Source organism: Rutilus rutilus (assembly GCF_951802725.1).
Source record: "Rutilus rutilus genome assembly, chromosome: 25".
In the NCBI taxonomy this organism is placed as follows: domain Eukaryota; kingdom Metazoa; phylum Chordata; class Actinopteri; order Cypriniformes; family Leuciscidae; genus Rutilus; species Rutilus rutilus.
Window position 1 is genome coordinate 23,568,453 of NC_140229.1, and position 25,928 is coordinate 23,594,380.

The 25,928-nt window shown below is 40.4% G+C and overlaps 1 protein-coding gene across 3 annotated transcripts; it reads right to left on the reverse strand.

Moving 5' to 3' along the window:
• On the reverse strand, positions 1 to 25,928 carry vldlr (very low density lipoprotein receptor). 3 transcript variants are annotated; one of them, XM_084399904.1, is made up of 20 exons: positions 25,556 to 25,925; positions 21,226 to 21,345; positions 17,949 to 18,071; positions 16,786 to 16,908; positions 14,636 to 15,007; positions 14,360 to 14,482; positions 13,800 to 13,922; positions 10,295 to 10,414; positions 10,034 to 10,159; positions 8,639 to 8,810; positions 8,248 to 8,466; positions 8,003 to 8,121; positions 7,026 to 7,165; positions 6,056 to 6,197; positions 5,739 to 5,888; positions 5,458 to 5,511; positions 2,815 to 2,856; positions 2,488 to 2,568; positions 1,771 to 1,940; positions 1 to 851 (listed from the first exon to the last, which is right to left on the reverse strand). In XM_084399904.1, the coding sequence occupies exons 1-20, from the start codon at positions 25,620 to 25,622 to the stop codon at positions 816 to 818; spliced, it is 2,622 nt and encodes an 873-aa protein (XP_084256030.1). In that variant the 5' UTR covers positions 25,623 to 25,925; the 3' UTR covers positions 1 to 815. The 3 variants fall into 3 exon arrangements, with proteins under 3 accessions (XP_084256030.1, XP_084256032.1, XP_084256031.1); XM_084399905.1 differs by lacking the exon at positions 2,815 to 2,856 and having other exon boundaries at positions 6 to 851; positions 25,556 to 25,887; XM_084399906.1 differs by lacking the exons at positions 2,815 to 2,856; positions 5,458 to 5,511 and having other exon boundaries at positions 25,556 to 25,928.

The following is a 25,928-nucleotide window of genomic DNA, read 5'->3' on the forward strand; positions in this document are numbered from 1 at the left end:
ACTTTAAACTTTCATTTTATTTTACGTTTGCAAATGTTTCCTTTTCACAATACAGAGCATTTTGTTCCCCTGTACACTGCTATAAAAGGTCACCGGAACAGCACACAAACATACAAAATAGTTTAACAAACTTCATTTTTTTTTTTTAAATACATTTTCCTCTACCCCAGTACAGTGCCCAACCATAGCAAAATTGTCTCAGTCAAATGTATACAATCTTATTTACAGAGGAACATTTGATCAAAGTGCTTGAAGAATCCTGATGATGTTTTCCAGAGAGGGATATATACAATGTTTTACAAATGTTGTAACAGCACTTTTCCCTATAAGCTTTTTTAACCCAGAAAGACAAGAAGCTTCATAATAATGTGTCTCTGGGAAATAATGTTCATTTGGAAAACAAAGAAAGAAACTTACATCTTAAAGACATGGCCATCTAAAATATGCATTTTCATTTAAATATTTCAGGCATCCACACACACACTACTGGCCATCTATTCTTGATTCTGGTTCTCCAGCTATGCCGTCATCCTTGGAGGTGGGAAAGTAAGGCTGTTGAATCATTTTGGGACCGTTATGGGGTGAGTGAAGGTAAAAACCCAAACCCTCGGAATTCCTTGATGCTTTGAACACACAAGCGTGAGCAGGATGCAAATACTTTCTGGTACCACAAATGACATCCTCTTATTGGGTGGGAAAAAAAACGTGGAAATGCACTTCAGAAGGCAGGTGGTTGTGAAACCGTTGAAACGGCAGCAGTTGCCATTGGTGCCAAGTGGCTAGTAAATAAACTGAAGCATTGTAGGGGTTTCGGGTTATGACAAGTCATCTTCTGTGTTTACCACTGAAATCTGCAGGAAAAGGACAAGAAATTAGGGGGCTGAAGTTCTAGATGCATTATAGCTTGTTAGGAAAACATGAAGCGTTTAGAAAAATGAAACTGACTTCTGGCATAAAATGTAAAAGGAGCCATATTCCACAAACACATAACCACAGGCCTGTTTACACCTGGTATTAAGATGTGTTTTGGTCGATCGGATCACAAGTGGACGACGCTAAATACCGGAGTAAACAGAGTCTAAATGTTTTGAGCTTGTCCACTTTTGACCACTTCCAGAGGTAATAAACGCATTAGACCGGATTGCTTTCAAAGTGTAAACGCTCATGTGTTTGAATGCTTTCGAACGGCCACAAAAGACGCCTACTGTCCGCCTACTGACCTAATGAGTAAACATTATGGGCAGCGGCTAGCAAGAAGAGATTTAAACTTTGTCGGCTGAAGACCCAAGTTTGGTTTGAAGATGAAAAAAACGTACCAAGCACAATGTTCCCTCACCATTCCTGATTTCTAACACACACTCACAGCGTTCGGCTGGTCTTGAGCTGCCATAGCAGAAATTAAATCTGATGCTCTCCATATGTTTTCCCATCGTCTCCGGCCGTGTTCAAATGTAAACTGCGCAAGCTTTTTTCCATCCATTAGATCAAAAGATCTGAAAAAGCCCATACATTTACCCCAAAGACCCTCCCCTCGAAGAAATCAGGACAGAAGTGGTTGAAAGTGGACCAGAGAGACAGATTAAAACACCAGGTGTAAAAGGATATGCGTCTCCTTGTGATCAACCAAAGCGCATCTTAATACCAGGTGTAAAAAGGGCCACAGAACTAATCACCACTGTTTCCATTTTTGGGCTTGTAACAATGAGGTAGATGAGAAAATCTATGGTTTCATTAATTTCAAAACGCAGATAATGATTATGCATTACTCACAGCAGGATATGTGTGGCCTACAGAAGCACTGTGTCTCGTGATGTCGATATTGAGGTCTTCCTCTGTGGTCTTGAGATATACTGGATTATCGAAGTTCATGCTCTTCTTATTTTTGATCTGCCAGTTGCGCCACATTAAGTAACCACCCGCAGCAGCCATGGCCAATAACACTGCAGGCAAAGAACAATGAATTTAATAACTAACAATTCATCTGAAAGAACAATGAAGATGTGCTAGCCAATGTGTAATATTAAGAGAAGAAACGTGTTAAAACTCCAAAACTATCCTGACAAAATGTAGTTTTCTTTCCTGTGTGACATATGGCCAAACTTTGTTTCAATATTAAACGGCTCATAGACTATTACAAGCTTAATGGCTGTAGTTACGTCATAGCCATGAAACATGATTTGCTACTTGCTAGTCGGTTGAAGGTGAAGGTTCATTCTACAGAGCATTTGATTTGTCAATAACCGGCATAGTGCAAAACTTTTGGTCCATTTTCCCTGGAAGAGGAAGTATGGTTTTCAAAAGGATTCATCTGGTAAAGATTAGTCAATTATTAGTCAAGAATACATTAACACATACAAGTAGAGGACTTCAAAGCTAGCATACATGGAATAAAAGCCTCGATTTGAATTCACCAACAAACACAGATGTATAAAATCATAAATAGTACAATTGCATACAGCATTACAGGAGCAGAAACAATGTACTTACACACAGGTAGAATAGCCCAGGCAGCAGCGGATCCTTTGGCCGATGAATTTACTTCATGTATGGAGGTGCTTATGTTTCCTTCTAAAATAAATTATAAAAAAAGTAGTAGAAAATGTCAAATCTAAAGACTATGAAACAAACTATATCAAGAGTCCGCAAAGCAACATAATAATGGAAATGGCATAAATGAAGTTAATAAAACAAGCTGCAACAAAAAGGATGAATGGGAGGCGGGGGGGTTTCTATTCTAAATGCAGTGTTAAAGACTATGGCTACAGTTTTATTTTCAGATTAAGATTCAAGAAGATGGGAGGCAACTAGCCTTACCAGTATGAACTGGTTCAGAGGCAACCTTTGATATTGCAGATGCTGTAAAAAAAATTATAAGTATAATAACTGGAGGCTCCTTTTCCATATAACATTTTTCTTAATCAAAGTGCATGCTTCAAATAATCCAACCACAGTCAAATGTTATCCACCTTATTTTTAACATAGCGCAGCCATTTGTAAATATCTGGCTCTGGTGTCACCCACTTCCTTGTTATGCTGCTTGATATTGCAAACTGGTATTTCTTATATTATTGTAATGTATTGTCATAATTGTAAACACTATTTTGTAGCGCAAATAGTTTTACCATTTACTGTACTTTGTCATTCTTCTAGTTCTTTAATTATAGCGGCTAATGAATCGAAAGTCTCGCATATTCACAGAAAAAAGAAAAAAAAAGGAAGTTTCACAAAGCAAAATAAGGTAGATAGGCTAAATGTAAAACAATCTGTAAACTTTCAGTCTAGCATTTGTTAATCTAGAGATTAAAGGGACACTTCACCCATTTGCATTAAGCCTTGTATTGTTAGAAACCCAGTCATTATTCCCTCATTTTCCCCTGAGACGGGAGAAATACGCATTTCAGTGTTGCAGTTCCTGCTTATAATGATGTCAAAATCGTCATTTTGTGTTGAAGGGAGTGGATTGGAATCCACTGCTGCTTCAATGTATATGTAATGAGTGATTATAATCAAGGTATTAATCAACACTTTTCCTTCTAAATATCAAATGAGTTGAATGACTTCTCTGGAGATTTTACTTTGTTATAGAAGTTACCAGTGTGATTACTGAAATGTTCTTTTCATGTATTTATTAATGTCAGTATTTGATATTTGAATGCAGTAACATTGCTTGCCTATTTATCCCAGCTTCCAGAAATTAAATAGGGACTGGTTTTGTGTTTGAGAAAGGTCTTCAACATGTTAAAACACATAGGGGTCATTTAAGTCTATAGTTTAAGGTACCATTTGTCAGTTAAAGCCTATAATTTCCATTTAGGATAAAGTGTCCTATCCTGAGAGAAAGAACTTGTTATCTTGATGTTTTGAGAAGACTCTCCTGTTTATAGTTAGAGCCTGGCCAAATCCAACCTTGGAAAAGATGTGTGTCGGGTGTGTGTGTTAGTCTTCTTGCTTACAGGTTAAGGAACCACTGGCATTGTTGGAGATTGACTGAGTTGTTGTTCGAGACATGCTGGCACCCAGCAACCCAAATTTGCGACCTGGAAGGTCATGACGTGCCTAACTTCAGGGTCCGAGTGTCAGCGGCATAATCTATGGAGATATGCTTCTGTCTATCTGTATATGTGTGGAAAATTACTATGTTTATCAATTTCTTGGCCAATAAGAATTATTCAGCCTGTAAGCAATGACGTAGCTTAGACCTTGGAAATGGTATAACCGCTGTGATCTGTGTAACTGTAAGTGGGGCGGCCTACGAACTCCTGTGTGAGTCTTGAAGCTGACTTCTGCTGATGAAACTGCAAACTATCTTCAGTAAAACTTTTCTTCTATTTTTTATAATTCTGACTCCGGGTCTTCTTTCAAACATCTGGTCCATGGGTCCTGAACTGTTAACCCCTAACAGTGTCATTCAAAGCAGGAAGTCCCATATCTTTGTAGAGGGGTTGAGACTACAAACACTCGTTCCTCATTTTTCCAGGGGGTGGGACCCACTCACGCTATAGACCTATTACAGATCAGTGGGTGGGACTTCACTTGCAGAAACTAAAAGCAATATCCACCATCTTGTTTGGAAGCTAAGCTAACAGGCGCTGTGGAGCCAGATGTGAAGTTACGACAATGGCGGAAGGTGGATTTCGATTTTCAATGGAAGAAGAGGATTTCGAAAGTCTGATGCTCGAATCAGATGTTCGTGGCTCCCTTTACGAGCCGCAATATAGCGAAGAGCAGCTGAGGCTGATGGAGGAACACCGAGGCAGAAGACCAGCCTGTCGCGGATGCGGACTGAACAGCCCAGTACCATGCAATAATTCACCATTTCGAAAGAAATACAAACGAGGAGCAATTCACTAATGAGTTTGCCAACTAACTAGAAATTTTGTGTGGACTGAATTCCAAGCTCTGGGCGTAGCTAGCCTTGTAGACGGAAGAGTGATTTCAGTGTTCTGGATTAGTGGGAGTGGCTTGTGGAGCTGTGCAATGTGGTGCATTGTGGGAGTTGTTGTCTTCCATACAAATGCGCCCTAAAGTTACTTTCTGTCTTTCCTCGGTCAAGGCGGCACCAAATTCAAAATTCATGTAACATTTCAACTACATATATGACCCACTTTCAATAAAGATTAATGTTCCCACGGGTGAAATGCTCCTTTAAGGGGAACAAGATCTTAGTTGCGACCAGTAGAAATTGAAGAACATTTACGCATATTTGAATATCCCATATCAATCTGTGCTTATGTTAGGAGGGACTAGCATTAGATAAAGTTCCCAAAATCACAAAGCAGAGCTTATATTAACAGGTCAGTCATCACACCAATCAGTCCACCTCAATGCAAGCTTGAAGGAAATGTTAACGTGCCACTTCTACTGACTTCAATTGTGAAGCCAACTATCATTATTGCAGGAAGCAAATCAAAGGCATTGATCTCCATGCATGTGCAGTTCTCCTAGTAACTGCTTTACCTTTAGGGTGAGGGGTCAGCCTCCCTCCATCTCGAGGGGCAGCAGTAGGTGCCTCTGTCATAAGAGAGCATTACAGAGCCGTAGCAATAAAACGGCTAATTCTTAGCTTTATAATAACTTGCAATTGTTTTTAGCACTGCAGTCAGAACGAGCCAAAGATGACCACCAAAGAAGGATCATGAATGACAAAAATATGGATGGTACACATTCAAAAATGTAACCGAATGCAAATGCTTGATCAGCAATACACTGGCTTATGTTACGAAATGAAAGTTACGTGCCTGGTCTGCAGCGCAGGCCATCCGAGGAGAGTGTTTGGCCTTGCGGACACACACAGGTATATTTAGGGGAATGTTTGTTAATTTGTGGAGCTGGCAGGCACATGAAGGAACAGCCTCCATTCTCCATCTTCTCGTTACACCAGTTGGTCCCTGTTTTGAGAAGACAACAAAACCTGGTTACTACCAACATCTCCCCAGACTCTTCAAGATCAAATCAGAGCCTTCAAGGCTTCTGTTCTTTCCAAACAATGGAGACGTTTGTGAGTCACAGAATCAGCAAAACATTAAAGAAAACTCTAGATAAATTCAGGACACACCAGACAGCTGAATTAGCTCATGGTACACAATGATGTCCTGTGGTTCATTGAGGTTGCTGGCCAGCACAGTTACATCAGATCCTGTGAACTTGTTTGCGCCGTAGATGGCCTCATTCTCACCGTCTGTCCAGAAAACTCGATCCTGCGATGGGAAAAACAGTGAGGATGAGAGAGAAAACAAACTTGGTTCGTTAAATCAAATAAAATCAACAAATGCTCACGCACTGCTATAGCACAATTTGATACTTCTGTTGATCCATTTTATGCCGGGTTCAGACTACACGATATCAGCCAAATTTTGGCATGATCCGTTTGGAGTAGGGTGTCATGGTGATTCATAAAAGACAATGGGCATCGGGTCTCAAGAAATGATTGGTTTTATCTCGTATAGTGTGTCATAGTGAACGACAACTCCGCTGCATCTGCGGCGCTTCATGACGTCACAACAGAAAGACTAACATGTTTCTTTTTTTCCAGGCGTCCACAACAGGTTCCGTCACATCTGTGACTTTACGGAAGATCTTTTGTGCTCCTATTGGTCAGATAGCTTTCAAACATGGCAAAACAAAAGAGAGACAATGGTATTGGTGCTGCTAGGTAGAATTATGCAATGGAAGAAAGGTTCATAGAGCTACAGTAATGGCAACAATACTCCTGCCTTTATGATGTTTCCTCGAGGGACGAACACGACAGAGTTAAACAAGATAAATTCTGGTGAACGTTAGTGAAGGCTCTTCAGCAACCCGGTGAGTACTGGAATCAGTATTAGGCTAGTCCAACCTTTGTTTACGCTCTTGTGAAGTCAGTCGCTAGTTCGGCCTTCTCGATGACATCACGCACGTTGTTAAAGACGGCAAGTGATGATTGGTCGGGAAGCAATGTGTAGTCTGACATGTTTCTTGTCTATGACACAAGAATTCAGGATGAACCCAGCATTAGTTGTCAGTTGTAATTGATCTAGTTGGTGTACCTCAAAAACAGTAAGGGCAAAAGGGTGGGCCAGGTAGTCTGACGACTGCAGAACCTTCCGACGGTTGTCTCCATTCAAGTCTACACTACAGAGCATGTGCAGCTTGGAATCCACCCAGTAGAGTCTTCCCTTGATCAAATCTACAAGACAAGAGGCATGATCAGGGGATAATTCTGTCTGATTGATAGTTGGTCAAACAATAATTAAGTCAAAAGAGCCCAACTCCCGTTCAACTGGAGCCCTTCAGAGTTAATTAAACAGACCTGAACCAGCTAGGCAAGGCCTTCAGAATTTCTTGAAATCGAATTCTGGCATGTGAAAGGCAGGTATGTTGGAGCAGGGTCACATCTAAAGTCTGCAGGACTGTGGTTTAATTCCAATCTTCCTCCATCAAAAACCTGTAGTTTTCAAGTAATCCTGAAGCATGTTATTAGCTGGATCAGTTGTGTTTTATTAAACTTGAAGCTAAACTCTGCAGGACTGTGGTCCTCTAGTTTGGCGGAAATTGCCCAAATGTCCATAATGAAGTCCAAATGCTTCCACAAACCCCTAACTCATGTCTTACTTCACTCCTGGTGGGCCACAGTCCTGCAGAGTTTAGTTTCAACTCTGAAATTTGCTAGAGAACTTCAGGCTGGTGTGTTGGAGCAAACTAAACTCTGCAGGCCCTTTCAAAAGCCAAGTTTGACACCCCTGCCCTAAACTGGCAAATACCACTAGTTTCTGGGAAAGCAGAATACCCTTGAAGCCAACCTTGCTCTTCGAGAGCTAGAATCCTGCAGAGTTTAGCTCCAGCCCTAATCAAACACACATGAACCAGCTAATCAAGGTGTTCAGGACTGCTAGAAAATAACGGGTTGGAGCTGAAGTCTTCAGGTAGCCTTCAAGGAGCAGGTTTGGCTGCCCCTGCCTTACTGGTTCAACTATTGTAGTTGGTTCAAAAACAAGTAGGTGAAACATCACAAAACTTCACACACCAAGAGTGATTCCATTGGGCCACTGAATGTCTGTATCAACTAGGACCTGTCGGTCAATGCCGTTCATACCAGACTTCTCAATCTTAGCTGGCTCGCCCCAGTCTGACCAATACAGGAATCTGTAATTGAAGGACACTTATGCAATTATTTGAAATTTATACTAGCTCAAAACAGATGATCACCTGAGCAAAATTTGAAAACTTTAGAAACTTTTAGAGAGCAGTGGAAATGTTTTGATAATTTACCCTGAAAGAGGATCCACAGCAATAGAGGCCGGTTCTTTTAGGCCACTGTTAAAGAGCACCTTCCTCTTGGTCCCATTGAAGTTGGCAACAGCAATACTCTTACTGCCCAGGTCTGACCAGTAGATGTTTTTGTAAATCCAATCCACTGCGATCCCAACAGGAATCTGAACATTGTCAATCACCTTCGTATGGCTTGCTTCCTGCTTATCCAATACTGTGCTGTAAAAAAAAACACACCAAATCATCAGGCAAATATGGGTTTGTAAGCCATCTAAGTATCTAAGTAGTAAGAGAAACACATTTCTAACATTTATGCATGAATACCTATTCATATAGTAGTTACTATATGACTTTAAAAGTGAGGAAGAGGCAACAGAGAGCCAGCGGTTACCTAAAAATTGCCTTCTGCCCCAGGTCAGCCCAGAATATCGTCTGCTGAGCGAAGTCAGCATCAAGGGCAACTGTGTTCCGCAGCTGCTCCACAATCTGAGTATATTCACGGCGCTCCAGGCCTAGTTTGCGGATGTCTCTTCGATTGGTGAAAATCAGACAGGGCTCTTTACCTGAAAATGCAAAAAGATGAGTACCATAAATGCAGGTGTTCAAAGTTATCAGGGTGTCTGCAGTTCAGTAGAAAGTATTAAAATATCTTAAATGTACTTTTCCCAAATTTAAGGTCATTAAAAGACTTAAAAGCCACATGGAAATATCTGCAGGTCTTAAATTAGGTCTTTAGAAAGACTGAGAAATCCTGTTAAAACAGTTCCACTTTGCTGTGCTCATTGTGCCATTTGAGCCACCTTAAACTGTCGTCCATCTGCACTCTTCAGTCTGTTGTGCTTCCATCCATCCATCCATCCATCCATCCATCCACTATATACACCTTTGTTTTGTAATTAAATTATTTAAAAAAATTATCTTAAACCAAGCAGCTACCTCAGTTTGACACTTTCAAACTATTAGTGGTGCATTTACCCTGGATAAGAGTGGGTGTTTTTATTATTATTATTAATTCCAATGGGAATCAAGCAATGTGGCTTGTGGGATTGACAGTGGATCTATTGAGAGCATCGACAAGTTCAGAAATGCACACCTTTATGCAAATGTCAAATACCAGACAATATTTGTGAGAAGTAGTGACGCAGTTGTGAGCAGGAGTTTCTTTTAAACTTTGTGTATATCATGTTTACATACTGGATGCTTAACAGTTGTTATACACATGAATATTCATTGTGACTAGGCTGGCTGGATTTTAAAGTTTAAAAAGTTATTAAATTGACACCTTATCTTTACTTTGGGAATTCAGAAACAAAGCTTGCATCTTGTTATTGTGTGTATATAAATGATGATTATATAGGCTGGGTAATTTTTTACTGTGTCATACACACATACACACTCTACAGACATAACCCAAAGCAGAGGAATTCTAGCATTGAGCGGAGTTCTGCTGCTGCAGTATAAACACACCATAACTCTGGCTTGGGCTGTTTCAAAGCAATCCATTTAATTGTTATACTTTAAAAACCAGAAAAAAAAATGTCTGTTACAGTACTGTTACAGTACCTGATGAAAACACTATGTTGGAATTACTGAAAATAAATTCCACTGCCACCATTGGTGTGCATACAATTTTCAATAACTCAAGTCTGTCATCAATTATTCCTTACTTGTTTGAATGTGAAACCCAATGTTTAAAACAAATCACCATTTGTTTAATTCAGCCAAGCTACAAAACCGAGGGTGGAACCTCAAATGAAGCACAGAACTTGACAAGTCAAGCGCTTACCTACAGCCTTGCACACTCCAGTGGTGGGGTCCATCTGATAGCCATTGTGACACTCACATTTGTAGCCTCCTTTAAGATTTATACAAATTTGACTACATATACCAGGGTTGAGGCACTCATTGACATCTGTGGAGAAACAATCATAGTCTCAGTTCCTGTTGAGGAGCACAGTCGCAAAGATCCATTTTTTAAGAACCATAATAAATCAATACTAAATTCATTTTTGGACTACATTTGAACAGTATGTGTGGCTATTCATACCACCGCAGGTCTTGCGGTCGATGAGCTGGAGTCCTGGCGTGCAGTCGCACTCGTAGCCAATCGTCAGGTCGCGGCAGATGTGCGAGCAGCCTCCGTTATTGAGCAGGCATTCGTTCATATCTGAAACAAAATGTGGATTGCTGCGTTACACACTTGGAATATCAATGCTGCACATTCACAGGAGACGCATGGATGCAACATGCTGACATTTGCAAGGATCAATAATCCAGAGGGGTTCCACATGATGAATGTCCCCAAGGTGGAACCATGTCCTTGAATCAGGTTTGAAAACATGGAGCGTGCTACTCTATATTGACTCCATGCTGGACAAATGTGCCACAACACTCAGTGTTTTATAGCTTTGATGAATGATGTTTTGAGCCCATGTCAACTAGTCGTGGATTACAACATAAGCTGTGCTTGTTCTATAAGAAAAAAAACAAAAAAAAAAAACAGTAAAAATTCCTGTCCTCTGTCCACAAACTGTGTATTTGTGCATGGTATAACAGCCAAAAAAGAGAAGCTAAATAGTTCTCTATTTTTTTCAAGCATTGTGATGAATGATGTAAAAAAAAAAAAAAGAAAAAGTTTTCAACCCTGACGTAGAAAGTGATATACAACTAGACAATATCAGGTCTTAATATTAAGATACAATAGCTGAAGTCCTGCTCACTTCCTCTGTAAAGGCCTTTTTCCAACTTGATTCACACAGAATGTGCATCAAAAGTCGAAAATGGATCAAAATAAAATCAGATTTCACTTTTAAAGGTTCACCCAAAAATATATTTTTAAGAATGCTAGTAACCAAACAATTCTGATGACCACTGACTTGTATGATTAAATTATAACAAATAAAAATTTTTGGTGTTTTAAGCACTGAGATCTGGATTATTTTGACTAGATTCACATTGTGATCCATTTCAAGGTCTTTTAGCGATGACTGTTTAGTCACTGTTTTTCAGAACTAAACTGATCCTGCAACAGACACATCAAGAGTGGGGCAGAATTCCTGTTTGGCATCCCTTTTATCCGTCCCCACGGTCCATTCACACCCCAAACATCTGGAACAGTTTAAGCATTTAGGTCAAAACATACAGCTTGAAACAATTTTCTCATGCTAACTTTTAGACTCAACAATGCTGTCTAACAGACTACTGTTGCTGTGTGAACTAATTATACAGCAGGTTCTCCCTCCTGATGCACCCATGATGCTTCAGTCTGTATTTAACCAAGTCAGCACACTACTTGAGCTTCAGCAAGAACCAATGAGGTTCATTCTCGTGTTACGCAGCACGTTTGAGCATCAGCAAGAACCAATGAGGTTCGTTCTCGTTACGCAGCACGTTTGAGCTTCAGCAAGAACCAATGAGGTTCGTTCTCGTGTTACGCAGCACGTTTGAGCTTCAGCAAGAACCAATGAGGTTCGTTCTCGTGTTACGCAGCACGTTTGAGCTTCAGCAAGAACCAATGAGGTTCGTTCTCGTGTTACGCAGCACGTTTGAGCTTCAGCAAGAACCAATGAGGTTCATTCTCGTGTTACGCAGCACGTTTGAGCTTCAGCAAGAACCAATGAGGTTCATTCTCGTGTTACGCAGCACGTTTGAGCTTCAGCAAGAACCAATGAGGTTCATTCTCGTGTTACGCAGCGCGTTTGAGCTTCAGCAAGAACCAATGAGGTTCATTCTCGTGTTACGCAGCACGTTTGAGCTTCAGCAAGAACCAATGAGGTTCATTCTCGTGTTACGCAGCGCGTTTGAGCTTCAGCAAGAACCAATGAGGTTCGTTCTCGTGTTACGCAGCACGTTTGAGCTTCAGCAAGAACCAATGAGGTTCGTTCTCGTGTTACGCAGCACGTTTGAGCTTCAGCAAGAACCAATGAGGTTCATTCTCGTGTTACGCAGCACGTTTGAGCTTCAGCAAGAACCAATGAGGTTCATTCTCGTGTTACGCAGCACGTTTGAGCTTCAGCAAGAACCAATGAGGTTCATTTTCGTGTTACGCAGCACGTTTGAGCTTCAGCAAGAACCTATGAGGTTCATTCTCGTGTTACGCAGCACGTTTGAGCTTGAGCAAGAACCAATGAGGTTCATTCTCGTGTTACCAATGAGGTTCATTCTCGTGTTACGCAGCGTGTTTGAGCTTCAGCAAGAACCAATGAGGTTCATTCTCGTGTTACGCAGCACGTTTGAGCTTGAGCAAGAACCAATGAGGTTCATTCTCGTGTTACGCAGCACGTTTGAGCTTCAGCAAGAACCAATGAGGTTCATTCTCGTGTTACGCAGCACGTTTGAGCTTCAGCAAGAACCAATGAGGTTCATTCGTGTTACGCAGCGCGTTTGAGCTTCAGCAAGAACCAATGAGGTTCATTCTCGTGTTACGCAGCGCGTTTGAGCTTCAGCAAGAACCAATGAGGTTCATTTTCGTGTTACGCAGCACGTTTGAGCTTCAGCAAGAACCAATGAGGTTCATTCTCGTGTTACGCAGCACGTTTGAGCTTCAGCAAGAACCAATGAGGTTCATTCGTGTTACGCAGCGCGTTTGAGCTTCAGCAAGAACCAATGAGGTTCATTCTCGTGTTACGCAGCGCGTTTGAGCTTCAGCAAGAACCAATGAGGTTCATTCTCGTGTTACGCAGCACGTTTGAGCTTCAGCAAGAACCAATGAGGTTCATTTTCGTGTTACGCAGCACGTTTGAGCTTCAGCAAGAACCTATGAGGTTTGTTCTCATGCGTCAAGCAGGTTCGGTTGCGCTTCTGTTTATGTTCGCTGATCAATGTTTATATGTGACTAAAAGCCTAAATTAAGTCTGTTCATCATATAAAGCGATCAGTTTGGTCATCAGAAAATGTGGACAATACCGCTCAATTCATATGGATTAGTTTTAAGATCTCTTTATGAGCTTTTTGAAGCATCAAAGTGTCAGTCTCTCAGATTTCATCAAAAAGATCTTATTTTGTGTTCTGAAGATGAATGAAAGTCTTATGGGTTTGGAACGACATGAGGGTGAGTCATTTATCATATTTGGGTGAACTAACCCTTTAATTGTGTTTATTTGCATAGTGAATTGTGATTGTTTTTTTGTATTTTTTGTATCCATTCAAGTATTTATAGAGACCTCCACACTGCAAAGACAGTGTAACTTTACAGAACTGATGATGCAATTCAGTTAATAACTAAGCTTTTTGTAGCCTATTTATACTAGTCACAAATGTTAGACTTCATAATTTATTGTTAATTCTAATGTTGGGGAAGTTGGAAATAATACATCAAAAAACAAACTTGAAAACCGAATATGTAATTATGTAATACACTTAGGTGACAAATTGCACACTTCTAAGAATAAACCACATTTAATCTGACACACCCACAAGATATTTAATTCAAAGCTTTGTGTGCACTAGTGATAGACTTTCTCTGACATTTTTAGATGTCTATAGAAAACAGCGATGTCAGAAAGCCAAGTGGTCTTTTGTAAGGAGAAGAACAGCAAAACACTTGTACGTACTGCACTCTTTGATGGGTTCATCACTCCAGTCAGGACAGTCACGGACCTTATTACACACTTTACTCATCTCAATGCACTCTCCACTCCGACACTTGAACTGGTCAGGACCGCTACACTGAGTTACTGAGCAAACAGACAACGAGAACATCAGTTTCAGTCCTTGAAATAAAATCAAGCACAAAAATATAGACTGTGAACCAGTCAAAACATGTAAAATGAGAGCAGCAGTTGTGTGGGTTGTGACCCAATATAGGATAGCAATTCTGTTAAAAATGCAAATGATAATAATATTCATGCATGGATAAAATAGGCTTGATTAAAATAAATGGATTACTTAGTCAATTGGTAAAATGGCCAATATTAATTCAATATTTGTTACATGTTTTATGCTGGTGGATCAATTATAAAACACTGCCATTATATAAAACTGTCTACTTTCATATTCAGCCAATGTCGAAATCTTTCATATTACTGGGCAGTTAATGGTAATATTGAAAACTTTCTTGGGTTTTTAAGGATATTTGTTAAGGAGGAAATGTTTTTCAGCTCAACGGACTCACAGTTTTTGCAGTTGACTTCATCTGTGCCGTCTGCACAATCTCTGAGCCCGTTACACTGTCGGCTGCCATGGATGCAGGTGCCGTCATCGCACTTAAACTGGTCGGGCCTGCAGGTACGGGCCGCTGCAAATGACACGGACAAACACAGACCTGTTAGTTAACCAGAAGCTGGAACATGCAGAAAACAAAAGGTCATGTTTCCATGACAAGAACGGGAACGCGCAATAAACTCCAGCCATACATTCCAAAACAAAACAACCCCAACAAAGAACTTACAGCAGTTTTTCTCGTCGCTGCCATCCTTGCAGTCCGGGTCCCCGTCGCAGCGCCACTTTCTGTGAATGCATTCCCCCGAGCCGCACTGCATCTCACTGGACGAACACTTCGCCGGCGGCGTTGGGTGTCGACCGCAGCGCTCCGGCGACTCGTCCGATTGGTCCTGGCAGTCCACGTCGTCGTCGCACAGCCAGCTTCGGGGAATGCAGGTGTTGTTCCCACAGGGGACTTCACTGGGGCCGCAGGAGGCAGGAGCGCAGTCCTGTTCGTCGCTGCCATCCCCGCAGTCATCCTCACCGTTACAGACGAAATTACGAGACACGCAGCGGCCACTGGCACAGGTGAACTCCAGAGGGGCGCAAGTAATGTTCCCTAATAACACCACACAGGAGAATGTGTGTGATGCGGCTGTCAAAAGGGCTCGACAATGCTTCAGGCAATAATGGCAAATCATTTCATGGAGAAAATATAGCTTTAATAGTGCTAAATTTCCCTCAACAACCGCCAGCTTGTCTTACTGTCCGCATCAGTGTTGTAATTGGTAACTAAAACTATTACAAAACTATTACTTTCCTAGAGTTCCTAGAGGTCAGACGTCCACAAGTAAAGTCATGAACACACTGGAGAGCTGCTTTATAGTAGAAAATGAGGTTGTAATTCTATTTCAAATACACTGACATGGTTTTTTTTTCATGTTTAATACTTCAAAGCTGCTTGATTTATTGCGATCTATTGTATAAAGTGCTATATAAATAAACGTGACGTGACATATGTTTGTTATTGAAATGAAAGCGTGCAGCACATATTTACATATTCATTTAAACCTTGCTCTCATCAGTGTGTGCTCGGCTTCAGGATGTTTGCTAACAGTGTATCATTGCTCACGTATTCCAAACTTTTTTATCCCAAAGCGAAGAATGAAAAAGAACTTCACCGTGAGTATATAGGGACTTGTATGTATGTATATAGACTAAAATGTCAACTAAAATTAAAACTGAAAAATATAAAAGCTTATTCAAAAAAATACTATAATAATATATAGAATAAATAAAAATAAAACACTAGTCTGCTTTTATTCAGTCAAAGGGCACTTACCAAAAGTAGTATTATAGGATGGAAATAAATGAATATATGAATAGACAAACAAACAAATAAATAAATAAACTCAAAATAAATAAATAATATAAAAATATATAAATAATAATACAAAATAAATGCAAAAAAAATCATACAAAATAAACTAATAAATAAACAAATATATGAATTGTTAATATATATTTGACATACTTGGTCTTGACATAAAAATTATGAGAAATGTTTGCAACTATAGTTTATCTCATTGCAAATCTGATCAGAGTTTAAAGACCCCCTGTGTTGAAAATCAAGTTTTTAATGTTGTTTATATGGTGTTTTTAATACGCTTTAAGACAAACCATGTGCTAATTCATAAGTCGACTGCATTGCTTAGTATTTTCTCCTCAAAACTGCAGTGAACCAAAGACAGTCTCAAAAACACGGTTTGAAATCGCTGGTGTTTCTGACGTCACAAACTACACTAGTCAACATTTGAAGTGGAAGTTGAAGTCGTTTTAGGACAACTTTGATGAACTTTTTTGATCCACTTCAAATGTTGACTACTGTACCTTGTGATCATCAACGTGTGGATCTCTGAGCTGGTGTGAGTGAGTGGAGGCGGGGCTCATTTGCATATTCATAGAACCAGCTATACTAGGGTGTAGAGTTACATTCAAGCTATTTTAAGGCATGAAGAATTATTTTTTTTCAAGGACAAATCATTTGAATATGTAATTTTGGTGATCAAAGATGAGTTTTAAGGGATACAACTGTCAACAGGGGGACCTTAAAGAAACTTTAAGAAGACTATTACTCTTTTATTCAGGACAAAAGCACAGATGTTTTTGATTGGGACTGCATTACAAATCAGTCTGTAAAACACAAATGTACCTATCCGAGCCCAATTCAAACAGGGCTTAAAAGAAAAACTGAGATAATTCCTTAATTCCTCAGAGTTTACTTTGGCTCTTGATGACTCGTTTCCAATTATTGGCTTTATATGCAAAGCAGCAGGAGGCAAGCAAACCGAGAACTGAAACTGATTGTAAGAGGCGTCGTTGTGTCTAGTGACTCACCACAATTAATCTCGTCCTCTCCGTTGTCGCAGTCTTTCTCACCGTCACACTTCCAGAAGACGGGAATGCACTGCGTGGAGCCGACGCCACAACTGAACTCGTTCACTCGGCAGGTTCTCGTGTCTGGGAGGAAAAGCCAGGCAGGACCATATGACAATTCACCTTAAACGTTCGATTTTACAACTCTACAGGCAATCTGGTGAGGCCAGTAACGCCTTCTGAACGGTAACATTTACTAGCTGCTTCCCACAGAAGACACTTTCACATAATTGGTGAAACTGTGTAAAATAATCTATTCTAAGTGCTTGGCAGGCTTAGCATAAACATTGTTGTACAACACGTAACATGGGTGTAAACCTTCACAAAGAAACAACCTTTAGACTGATGTGAACAATTAGGTTGAAACATTTATCCATTTGGCAACCCTCCAATGGTTAAGAGAGGTTTGCGGTTCATAAACACGACAGGAAACTTAATATCAAAAGGAAGGAGGGTGCTGTTGCGTAATCCATGAAACCTTTGATATTTTACACTATAAGGCTGAACTGTACAAACGTAACATATCCTTCATATAAACGACCTGCTGCATGAGAAAGCAAAAACCAAACGGAAATATTGAACATGAGATCTAGTATCTTCAAAACATCACATGTGAGTTTATAGCCACCCATGTGCAAAAGTTCATGAACACACACACACATTGTTGGTCCCTTTCCATTTTCTGCTGACTAACTTTCCAACAGCTGGTCAAACAAGACTTGATATAGAGCAGCCACGCATAACTGCACGTACACGGTACTTCTGCACTGTATAGCTACAGCAGGTTATTAAAGCAATAGATCATTTTTTAAGCCCCTGTCATAATAAGTGCTTGAACTTCAAACTAATCTCATCATTCTATGCATCAGAACAAAGACATGCTGAGAAGATATCCATGTGCTTTAGTAATGGACGTCATGTAAAATCTTAAACTAACACACAGGGGTGTATCTAAAACATATACTTCACAGATGAGATAAGACTCTCACACTCAGGTTAAAAATAAACAGGTAATTGTATGGTCTAGCTTTCAAGGTTACCCTCTCAGACAGTGAACACAGCGAGTTCACAGCGACGAAGGTGAATCAATGTGTGTTAAAGGTGGAATCTGACTTTAGACTTACGGCACATTTCGATGCTCTCGTCCGAGCCGTCCTCACAGTCCGGTTCACCATCGCACTGCCATCTCTTGGGAACGCACTGTCCACTGCGACAGACGAAGTCCACCTCGGCACAGGTCTTCCTCACTGAAACGGTCAAGAAAACACAACCGTTACTTTTTAGTAGAATCAGCTTCAAAGGGAGGGAAGAACAAGCCATGCACAAACATGTCAATTCAAGAGTGCTTGAAATACTTGCTAATGAACCCTAGGTATCCAAGCAAAGATTTACAAATGCTGTATAAGAGTTTTGGCACAGTTTGATCACAATAACACCCTGGTAATCCAGAGTTCTCGCGAGAGAGCACAAGTTGAATTTGCTCAGCGAGTTACTCTGGCGTCGAGTAATGATGCTCATTAAATATGCCCTTGTATCCGAGCTGCACCAATCACATCGGGTTATCTGATATAGGCGGGCCAGAGGCGAGCTAATCAGATGACGACAGCGCTGTGACGAAGTCATTAGTAAACATTGCAAGATGGCTACGGATGAACACAAGTTGTCTGAAACGGCTTTGGCCGCTACAATGAACGAGTTAGACTTGGCTTTTTAACTAAAAGAGGAACAGAAGACGCCGCTCGAATCGTTCCTGTGCAAGAAGGACGTTTTTGCCGTTTTGCCGACCGGATACGGTAGGAGTATAATCTACCAGTTAGCTCCGCTGGTAGCTAAGAGCATATGGGGTTTATTGTTGTGATTGGTCGTAGTGTTATCCAATTGCGTGCAGTGAGATTTTCAAATGCATGCTTGGTGCCGCCCCTCGAGCTGGCCGATTTTCATTGGTCGATGCCAGACCATTAATCTTTCAGATTTAGGTCTGGATTTCCAGGCTATCACAATAATGCAATGTGGAACCATTTCAGGAATAATTTAGGCCACATTTGCATTGATTTGTTAACCATTTGAAGTTGAACACCACTTTGTCTTGCCAAATTACAAATTTTGTTGGCTAGAGGCCAGGTTCGGCTCCAGATATAAAATGAAAGGTGGGCCAGGTGATAATCCTAGTGGGATGCGGGGGGATACTAAAGTGTGTAGTAGTAATACACTTCACTAATAGTTGCTTTGTATATCGCTACGTAATTCAGAACATCTGTTAACCTCAAAGGTAGTGAATGAGGCTAAGGTTATTATCATGACAGCCAAAAAAAAAAAAAAGGGAAAAGAAAAGAATCTGGAGCTGAACTGAATATCGTAACAACTGCTGTGATTGGTTGTTATGTGGTGTGGGGCCAGGGTGGGCCAAGCTCCTGATTGGATCACACCATAAATGAATTTATGCTTTTAAAAAAAGAGTGACATCATAACACGACCGTTGCAGAAACTTCGCCTGCTCAACGTCTAGTGTGACCACGGCATAATTCTTCTCACATCTGTTATAATGAAAAGCAATAACCTCTGCTGAGCTCTCATAGCCTGCACATTTTTTGCTTAATTCAGCACTGGATATTGATTGAAAAGAAAGCCCTTCAACCCTAGAGTGGCACTTTAAGATGGGGGCTCTTCGAATCCGCCGACATGAAGTAACGAGCAGCTCTCTCCCGTCTCAGACACATTTACAGTCTCTTCATGTCTCCTCTCAACACAAGTGCTCCTCCGAGCAGGAGGCCTCCTGCCCACAGAATGGCAATAGGAGACGGAGCTGAGCAAACTGACAGGACACACATTCTCAACACAGGGCCGAGTGTTTGCTGCCACTGCTGGGATACAGTCAACCATGCGGCATGTGCTGATTTATGAGATGGAGGCGAAGCCCCCAGTCTTTGCTTTTAGCTTTATTTCTTTACTCCAGGTGGTGTAAAATCATGTTACATTAGATGTTCACGTGTTTTCCAGATAGTAAGGCCAAGTAAGGCTAAGTAAGGCTTGTGGTGCAACCTTTACCCACACAGTATCAACAAGAAACCACCTAATATTAACCTAAAAGAATCTGTCATGTACTTACACATATTATATATACACACAACTGGTTTGGAATAAAACGCTTTGAATTAAGATTTCTGGATTTTGGATCAAAAATCGATCCGATTAAAACTGTAAAAAAAAGAATATATTACCATGAGTCTTCAGTGTCACATGATCCTTCAGAAACCATTATAATATGCTGGTTTGATGCTCAAAAAACATTTATTATTATTATTATCAATGTTGAAAACAAGCGCTGCTTCATGGTTTTGTGCAAAACATGATGGATTACCATTCAAACGATTTAAAAAAAAAGAAAGAAATTAATACTTTTATTCAGTAACAATGCATTCAATTGACCAAAAATAACAGTAAAGTAATTTTACTCATACAAAATATTCGATTTGAGATGCTGTTATTTTTTACTTTGTTAATCAAAGAATCCTGAAGGAAGCCAAAATATATATATGTTGTTTATATGATGTTTTCCACAAAAACATTAAGCAAAACAGTTTTAACCCTGATTAGCACCATTATAAATAATTTAGCACCCATAAGAATTCACAATAATTGATCATCAAATCATCATATTAGAATGATTTCTGAAGGATCATGTGACACTGAAGACTGGAGTAATGATGCTGAAAATTCAGCTTTGATCACAGGAATAAAGTAAAGTTTAAAATAGTTATTTTAAATGAAATAAAAAATCATTATATTCTAGTTTTTACTGTATTTCAGATTAAATGAGCATAAACCTGCTTCCACCCTCTGACACTTAATCAGATTGTGTCAATGTTTTAAAATACCATTTCATTTCATATTTCAAAACATGTTTCATTCGGTGGATTATTCCATTCTCCCGAGTAAAAGGTGAAGAGGCCTAAATGAGAACACTTGGATCCAAAAAAAGCTCATCATATCTGTGCCGGCCCTCGTCTGCAATTTCTCTCACATCAATGACCCAGTTATCAGATGAGCGTTAGATCACCCAGTGGGAACAATCTTTACACACAAAAAAAAAACACTTAGTATGCAGACATAGGGATGAGAGTCAAACAAGCAACTGTAGCTCATCAATATTTTAATTCTGCTGTGCGTTGTCCAACTGCATGCCAATCGCTTTATGCAGACATTATGACAGATTACCCAAGAGTTACATCAGCTCTCAAGATCAAGACTAGTTTAACTGTGGATCAGGGGAATCACATGCTGGCATTACACTAGCTCGTAGGTGTGGTTATTCTGGCACGCATCAAGACAAACACGTGTCAGAGAACAATGACGGATGTTGTGCATGTAGCGGGTGTCATTCTCAGATGACTCGAGACTCACCGCAGGACGTCTCGTCGCTCCCGTCGGAGCAGTCCATGTCTCCGTCGCACTGCCACACAGAGGGAATACACCGGCCGTTCCCACACTGGAACTGAGACTGCTCACATTCTGTCCGGGAACCTGTGAGGAAGGAGGAGGCAGAGTCAATGGTGACGACTCGATGTACAGAATTTGATCAAAAAACTAAAAAACATCCTGCATAGAGGTGTGTGATATTAATAAAAATATATTTTCTCCCATCACAGATTTGTACGCAGAGAAATCTGCAATCTTTGCTCAAGGGCGCTCAGTTCTGCAGCCAAATGTTTTGAGCCAATGACCTGAGCTGTAAACACCATGTGACTAACTGGAGCCACAGGAAAACAAATGTTGGAATGAAACATTGTGATAGTCTTTTTTTCCCCTATTGTGGCGTATATCCCAGTGAAACGGCTTCTAGAACAAGAACAAATGTAGGGCGGGACTTGATTTTCTCAAGTGGAATTGATTGGATGGTTGTGGTTTGCTATTGGTGGATCTCATGTGAGTGACAGGTTGCTCCGCCCTCACGCCAGTAAACACATCATCAGAGAAGAGATGTCACTGCAAGAGGGAGGGGGGGGAAGTTATTTTAATTAAAGATTACGAGGCACATTCATTTTTTAAATATAGTGCACCAAATTATTTTTAATAAATACTGCAATATTGCAGATTTCCATTGGCCTATTACCCATAAAATGTGAGTAATGATGTCATAGTTAAAACAAAACTCAGAACTGTCATGTAAATTTTGGTTATCAAGATACCTGCCTTTCAACCATTTCCATACATTGTATATATGGGCCCAAGATGCCATTAGTGTCGTGCAAGAGCCAAAACCCTTTCTCATGGCCTGATCAAAAATATAAAGCGTTATTTTGTGCTGCCTTTAAACTCAAATTACATTCATGATTGCAAATACATACGGCATAAAGCATTTCTATAATTGCCAATCTGGCACTGACTACCCATAAGAAGTTTCGATGGAATTGCTTTGTTGGAAAACCTACCGACATCTACCAACTATGGCCAAATGCTGAGTCTGACAGGGCCATCGGCCTTATTACAATTCTGTTTGGTGCCGCTTAGGGCTGTGAAAGTCCTCAGTATTGAATCTGTTAACAGACCAACATAACCATTGACAACCGAAACATTTGAAAGGTCTCTGCTAACCTGACAACTTCTAAAGTTTCTAAAATAATCTGACCGAGTACATGATTTGATCAGAGTTGCAAGCACCTAAAGCGGAGTTATAACGCTCTCTGTGGAAGATCGGACTAAACGTGATCAAAAGTGTACGGTGTAGAACTTACAGTTCAGTATTGAATTAATCAATACAGTTCAGTAATAATGCAATGGTGCATTAACTGCAAACCGGATGGAAATAGCTTTTGGCAAGACTAATGGTCTTCAATTACAGTGTGTATTAAATCTGGAATGAGATTTTAGTCAAAACCACCAGTAAAGTAGCAGTAATCTCTTAATAAAATGGCCTGCATGTCTTCTGAATGAGGGACAGCGCAGCCAGTCCTTCCAAACAATGCGGTCACTTCATGGGCACCAACTTATGACACATGACATAACCCAAAGTCAGCCGCTCATGTGACCTGCCTGCCATTCGGTCCGAGATCAGTCAGGAACACTGTCAAAGCTAGTTAAATCTGTACCACTCCATCAACCCACTCAAAATGAAAAGAAAATGGCATGGTAGATGTCTCTAAACTAGTTATAGGGTTTAATATGCGTTTTACAGTTTCAGATTACCGTTATCAGGCTGTGTAAATGCAGGACAGCTGTTCTTGACCATGACCGCATTTGAGAATCTTCTCACAGCTGCATGTGTGCTTCCAGACTCCGAACGGAACACTAGCAAACTACTGATGGAACACTGATACTGCGCAGTGTATATACGCTTTAAATGCAATATAATAACAATAACCAAAAGATATGCAGGACATTTATTAATAGCAATAACATTTTCTTTAGATTAAAAAGCACACGCATATTTAGAGTACAATTTTTTTTTTTTTTTTTTTTTTTTTTTACAGTGGAATAGCATTTATACCAAAGCTTCTACCAAATAAGAAAAAACCCTCCTAATTCAACTAGAGTGCATTGCGCAAACCATTTGGCATTTCAGAATCATTTTGATGTTTACAAAATGCAGCACTGACGCTCTGCAAACATTCCTTGAAGAAAATGTCAGCTCCGAGATTCACTTTTGAGCTGTGAAGACGACTTGCAGAGACTGAGCTTGCCAAAGGCCCAGAAGCTTTATTCTTTCATATCTGTGCAAAACATTTACCACATGACTCCCAAAGCTCTGATTCATCAGAATATCTTTGCTCCATCGCTGACAGATGCTGAGAATGCCTTAATCTAAAGTACTCCTTGGATCCCATTTGGATCAGCTGGACCTTAAATCTCAAAACCAAACCTCATATCAGCATTACCTATTCCCTTATGAGGGAAATATCAAGTAGAATTTCCTTGATTTGAAACCCATTTATCTTTCCTCATCAGCAGAATGACACCAATTACTTCGAAATGCTTTCATGCAAAAATATCTTCAGTAACTCTCATTACAAGGTTAGGCCCTAATGGAGTAACGGGAGGCTATAAGGACCTCTCTCAAGGGCACAATGGAGACATGGATAAACTGCTGGGGTTTAAACCAACAACCTTTCAGTTCCCAGCCCACTAGGCCACAGCCTCCCCAGCCTTGTGCTTGCGGTTTAAGCTGAGATGTTGAAATTTACAAACATGTCACCAAAACGAGTCACCCATTTAGACATGTACCATGCATGCATCGTGTCTCTGGACCGGAGCTGTGGCGGTTCGCGTGACACTAACGTGAAACCAGACTTCATTCGCCCCAATGGAAAGCATATTTACACTGTCTGAATTGTTCCCTATCCCCTATATAGTGCACTATGAGCCATTCACCATGTAGAAAATAAATGTGTGAACAAGTGATCAATTTTAGCTGCAGCTTCAGCATCTATTTATAGTGTAGGGGGCGGGGCTTCAGATTCTAGAGAGCATTTGATTGGACAGAAAATCTGATGAGAAGCTGAAGTGCAGAGTGATGTCATTAAAATCACTGATCCATATTGGATGAAGTGAGAGACTGGAAGTTTTGAATGCTTATATCTTCTGTGTCATTGTTTTGGAGCACACTAGCTTATAGATAACAGTAAGACGAACATATTCACTAAAAGCAAAAAATATTTCATGGGGACTTTAACTAGCCTAGAACAGTAGCTCAAATTACTTGACTGAAAATTAACTCAAAAGTACGGCTGCTTTATGTATACGAGAAATCAATGTAGCTTAATTACTGAACAGTCCTTAATATGACAATATTAAGCACAATATGAGTTATGTTGTAGTCTAATCAGAAATGATCTAGCCTAAAAGAATCGTTAAACCGTTAAAAAACGGAATCGTTTAAGAGGAAACAGAATCGTTCGGTTCTTTAGGTTCGCAAACCTAATGTTTAGGGTATTCATTTCAGAAAACGCGTCGCATGTACACGCCCCCATATTGCCCTCAGTCATTGCGCAAGAACGCGTCCAACCCATTGCTTGGATTGTGTAGATCGGGCATATAAATCATAAGCAAGTATATCATAACTCTTAAAAGTTTAATTCACCCCGAAGCTAATAAACGGGCCACGCAAACCGTGCCGGAATACAGGCTGGCGAACGCGTTTCACACGCGCTGCAACCGGAGTCACCTGTTTAATTACCGCAACCAAACACGCCTCGCGACGCGTCTTTACTGAGCGTGCGGACTGAGATATTAAACAAGCATTCTGAACGAATAGTGGAAAGCATATACATACATGTTATAACACAACAGGCCTATACTATGCATAAATAAACGCTCAAACCTTAGAAGGCGTTGGCGCAGAGATATATTCAGCTACGCGTTCAAAACGCACATGATTATGTTTAAAAAGGGGACATCATATCAATTAAAAAAATAACACCATCAATAATGTGAAATGTATGGTGGGTTGCTATACAGCTACCATTTGCCAGGGCCTTACATTTAGACGCATTTTAAATAAGCGATCAATGGCCATCCAATCAAACACATTTTACACCCAAATACCACACAGGAACACATTTTTCCCATGAGATAAAGCACGAATGATACCAAGAAGCCCAGTTTAATACAAGGCATTTAAATCCCCTCTGAGAATTAGATTGGAAACACTGTAACCACTGACGTTGTGAGAACGCGGTATTGTTCTATATGATCTTCCCATGGCAACCATTGTTACATCAGCGTTCTAAACACTCACCGCGCGCAAATCCACACAGCTGAAGACATACTGGCAGGACGAGAAGCCCCAGGATAGACGTGACCATTTCGCGCTAGAGAACCTGAACCCCGTGCTGTCTGTCTGTCTGTGGCCTCGTCCCTGATATTGTAGCGCAGCCGATATGTCTTCGTGTGGAACAAACAGAAAGCAGTGTGAACCGAGGGCTTTTATCTCATTTAGGCAGTTCCCCGGTCAGTCTCCCCACACGAGCGAAGCGGTCACGGAATCGCAATCCATGTCCTAATTTAATGATAGCGTGAACCTGCAGCGAATAACCGCTCCACTGCCGAACACTGGCGTGTTTTTTCCCCCTCCAACATGTCATTTACACATTGTTAACCCTTTCTTTACC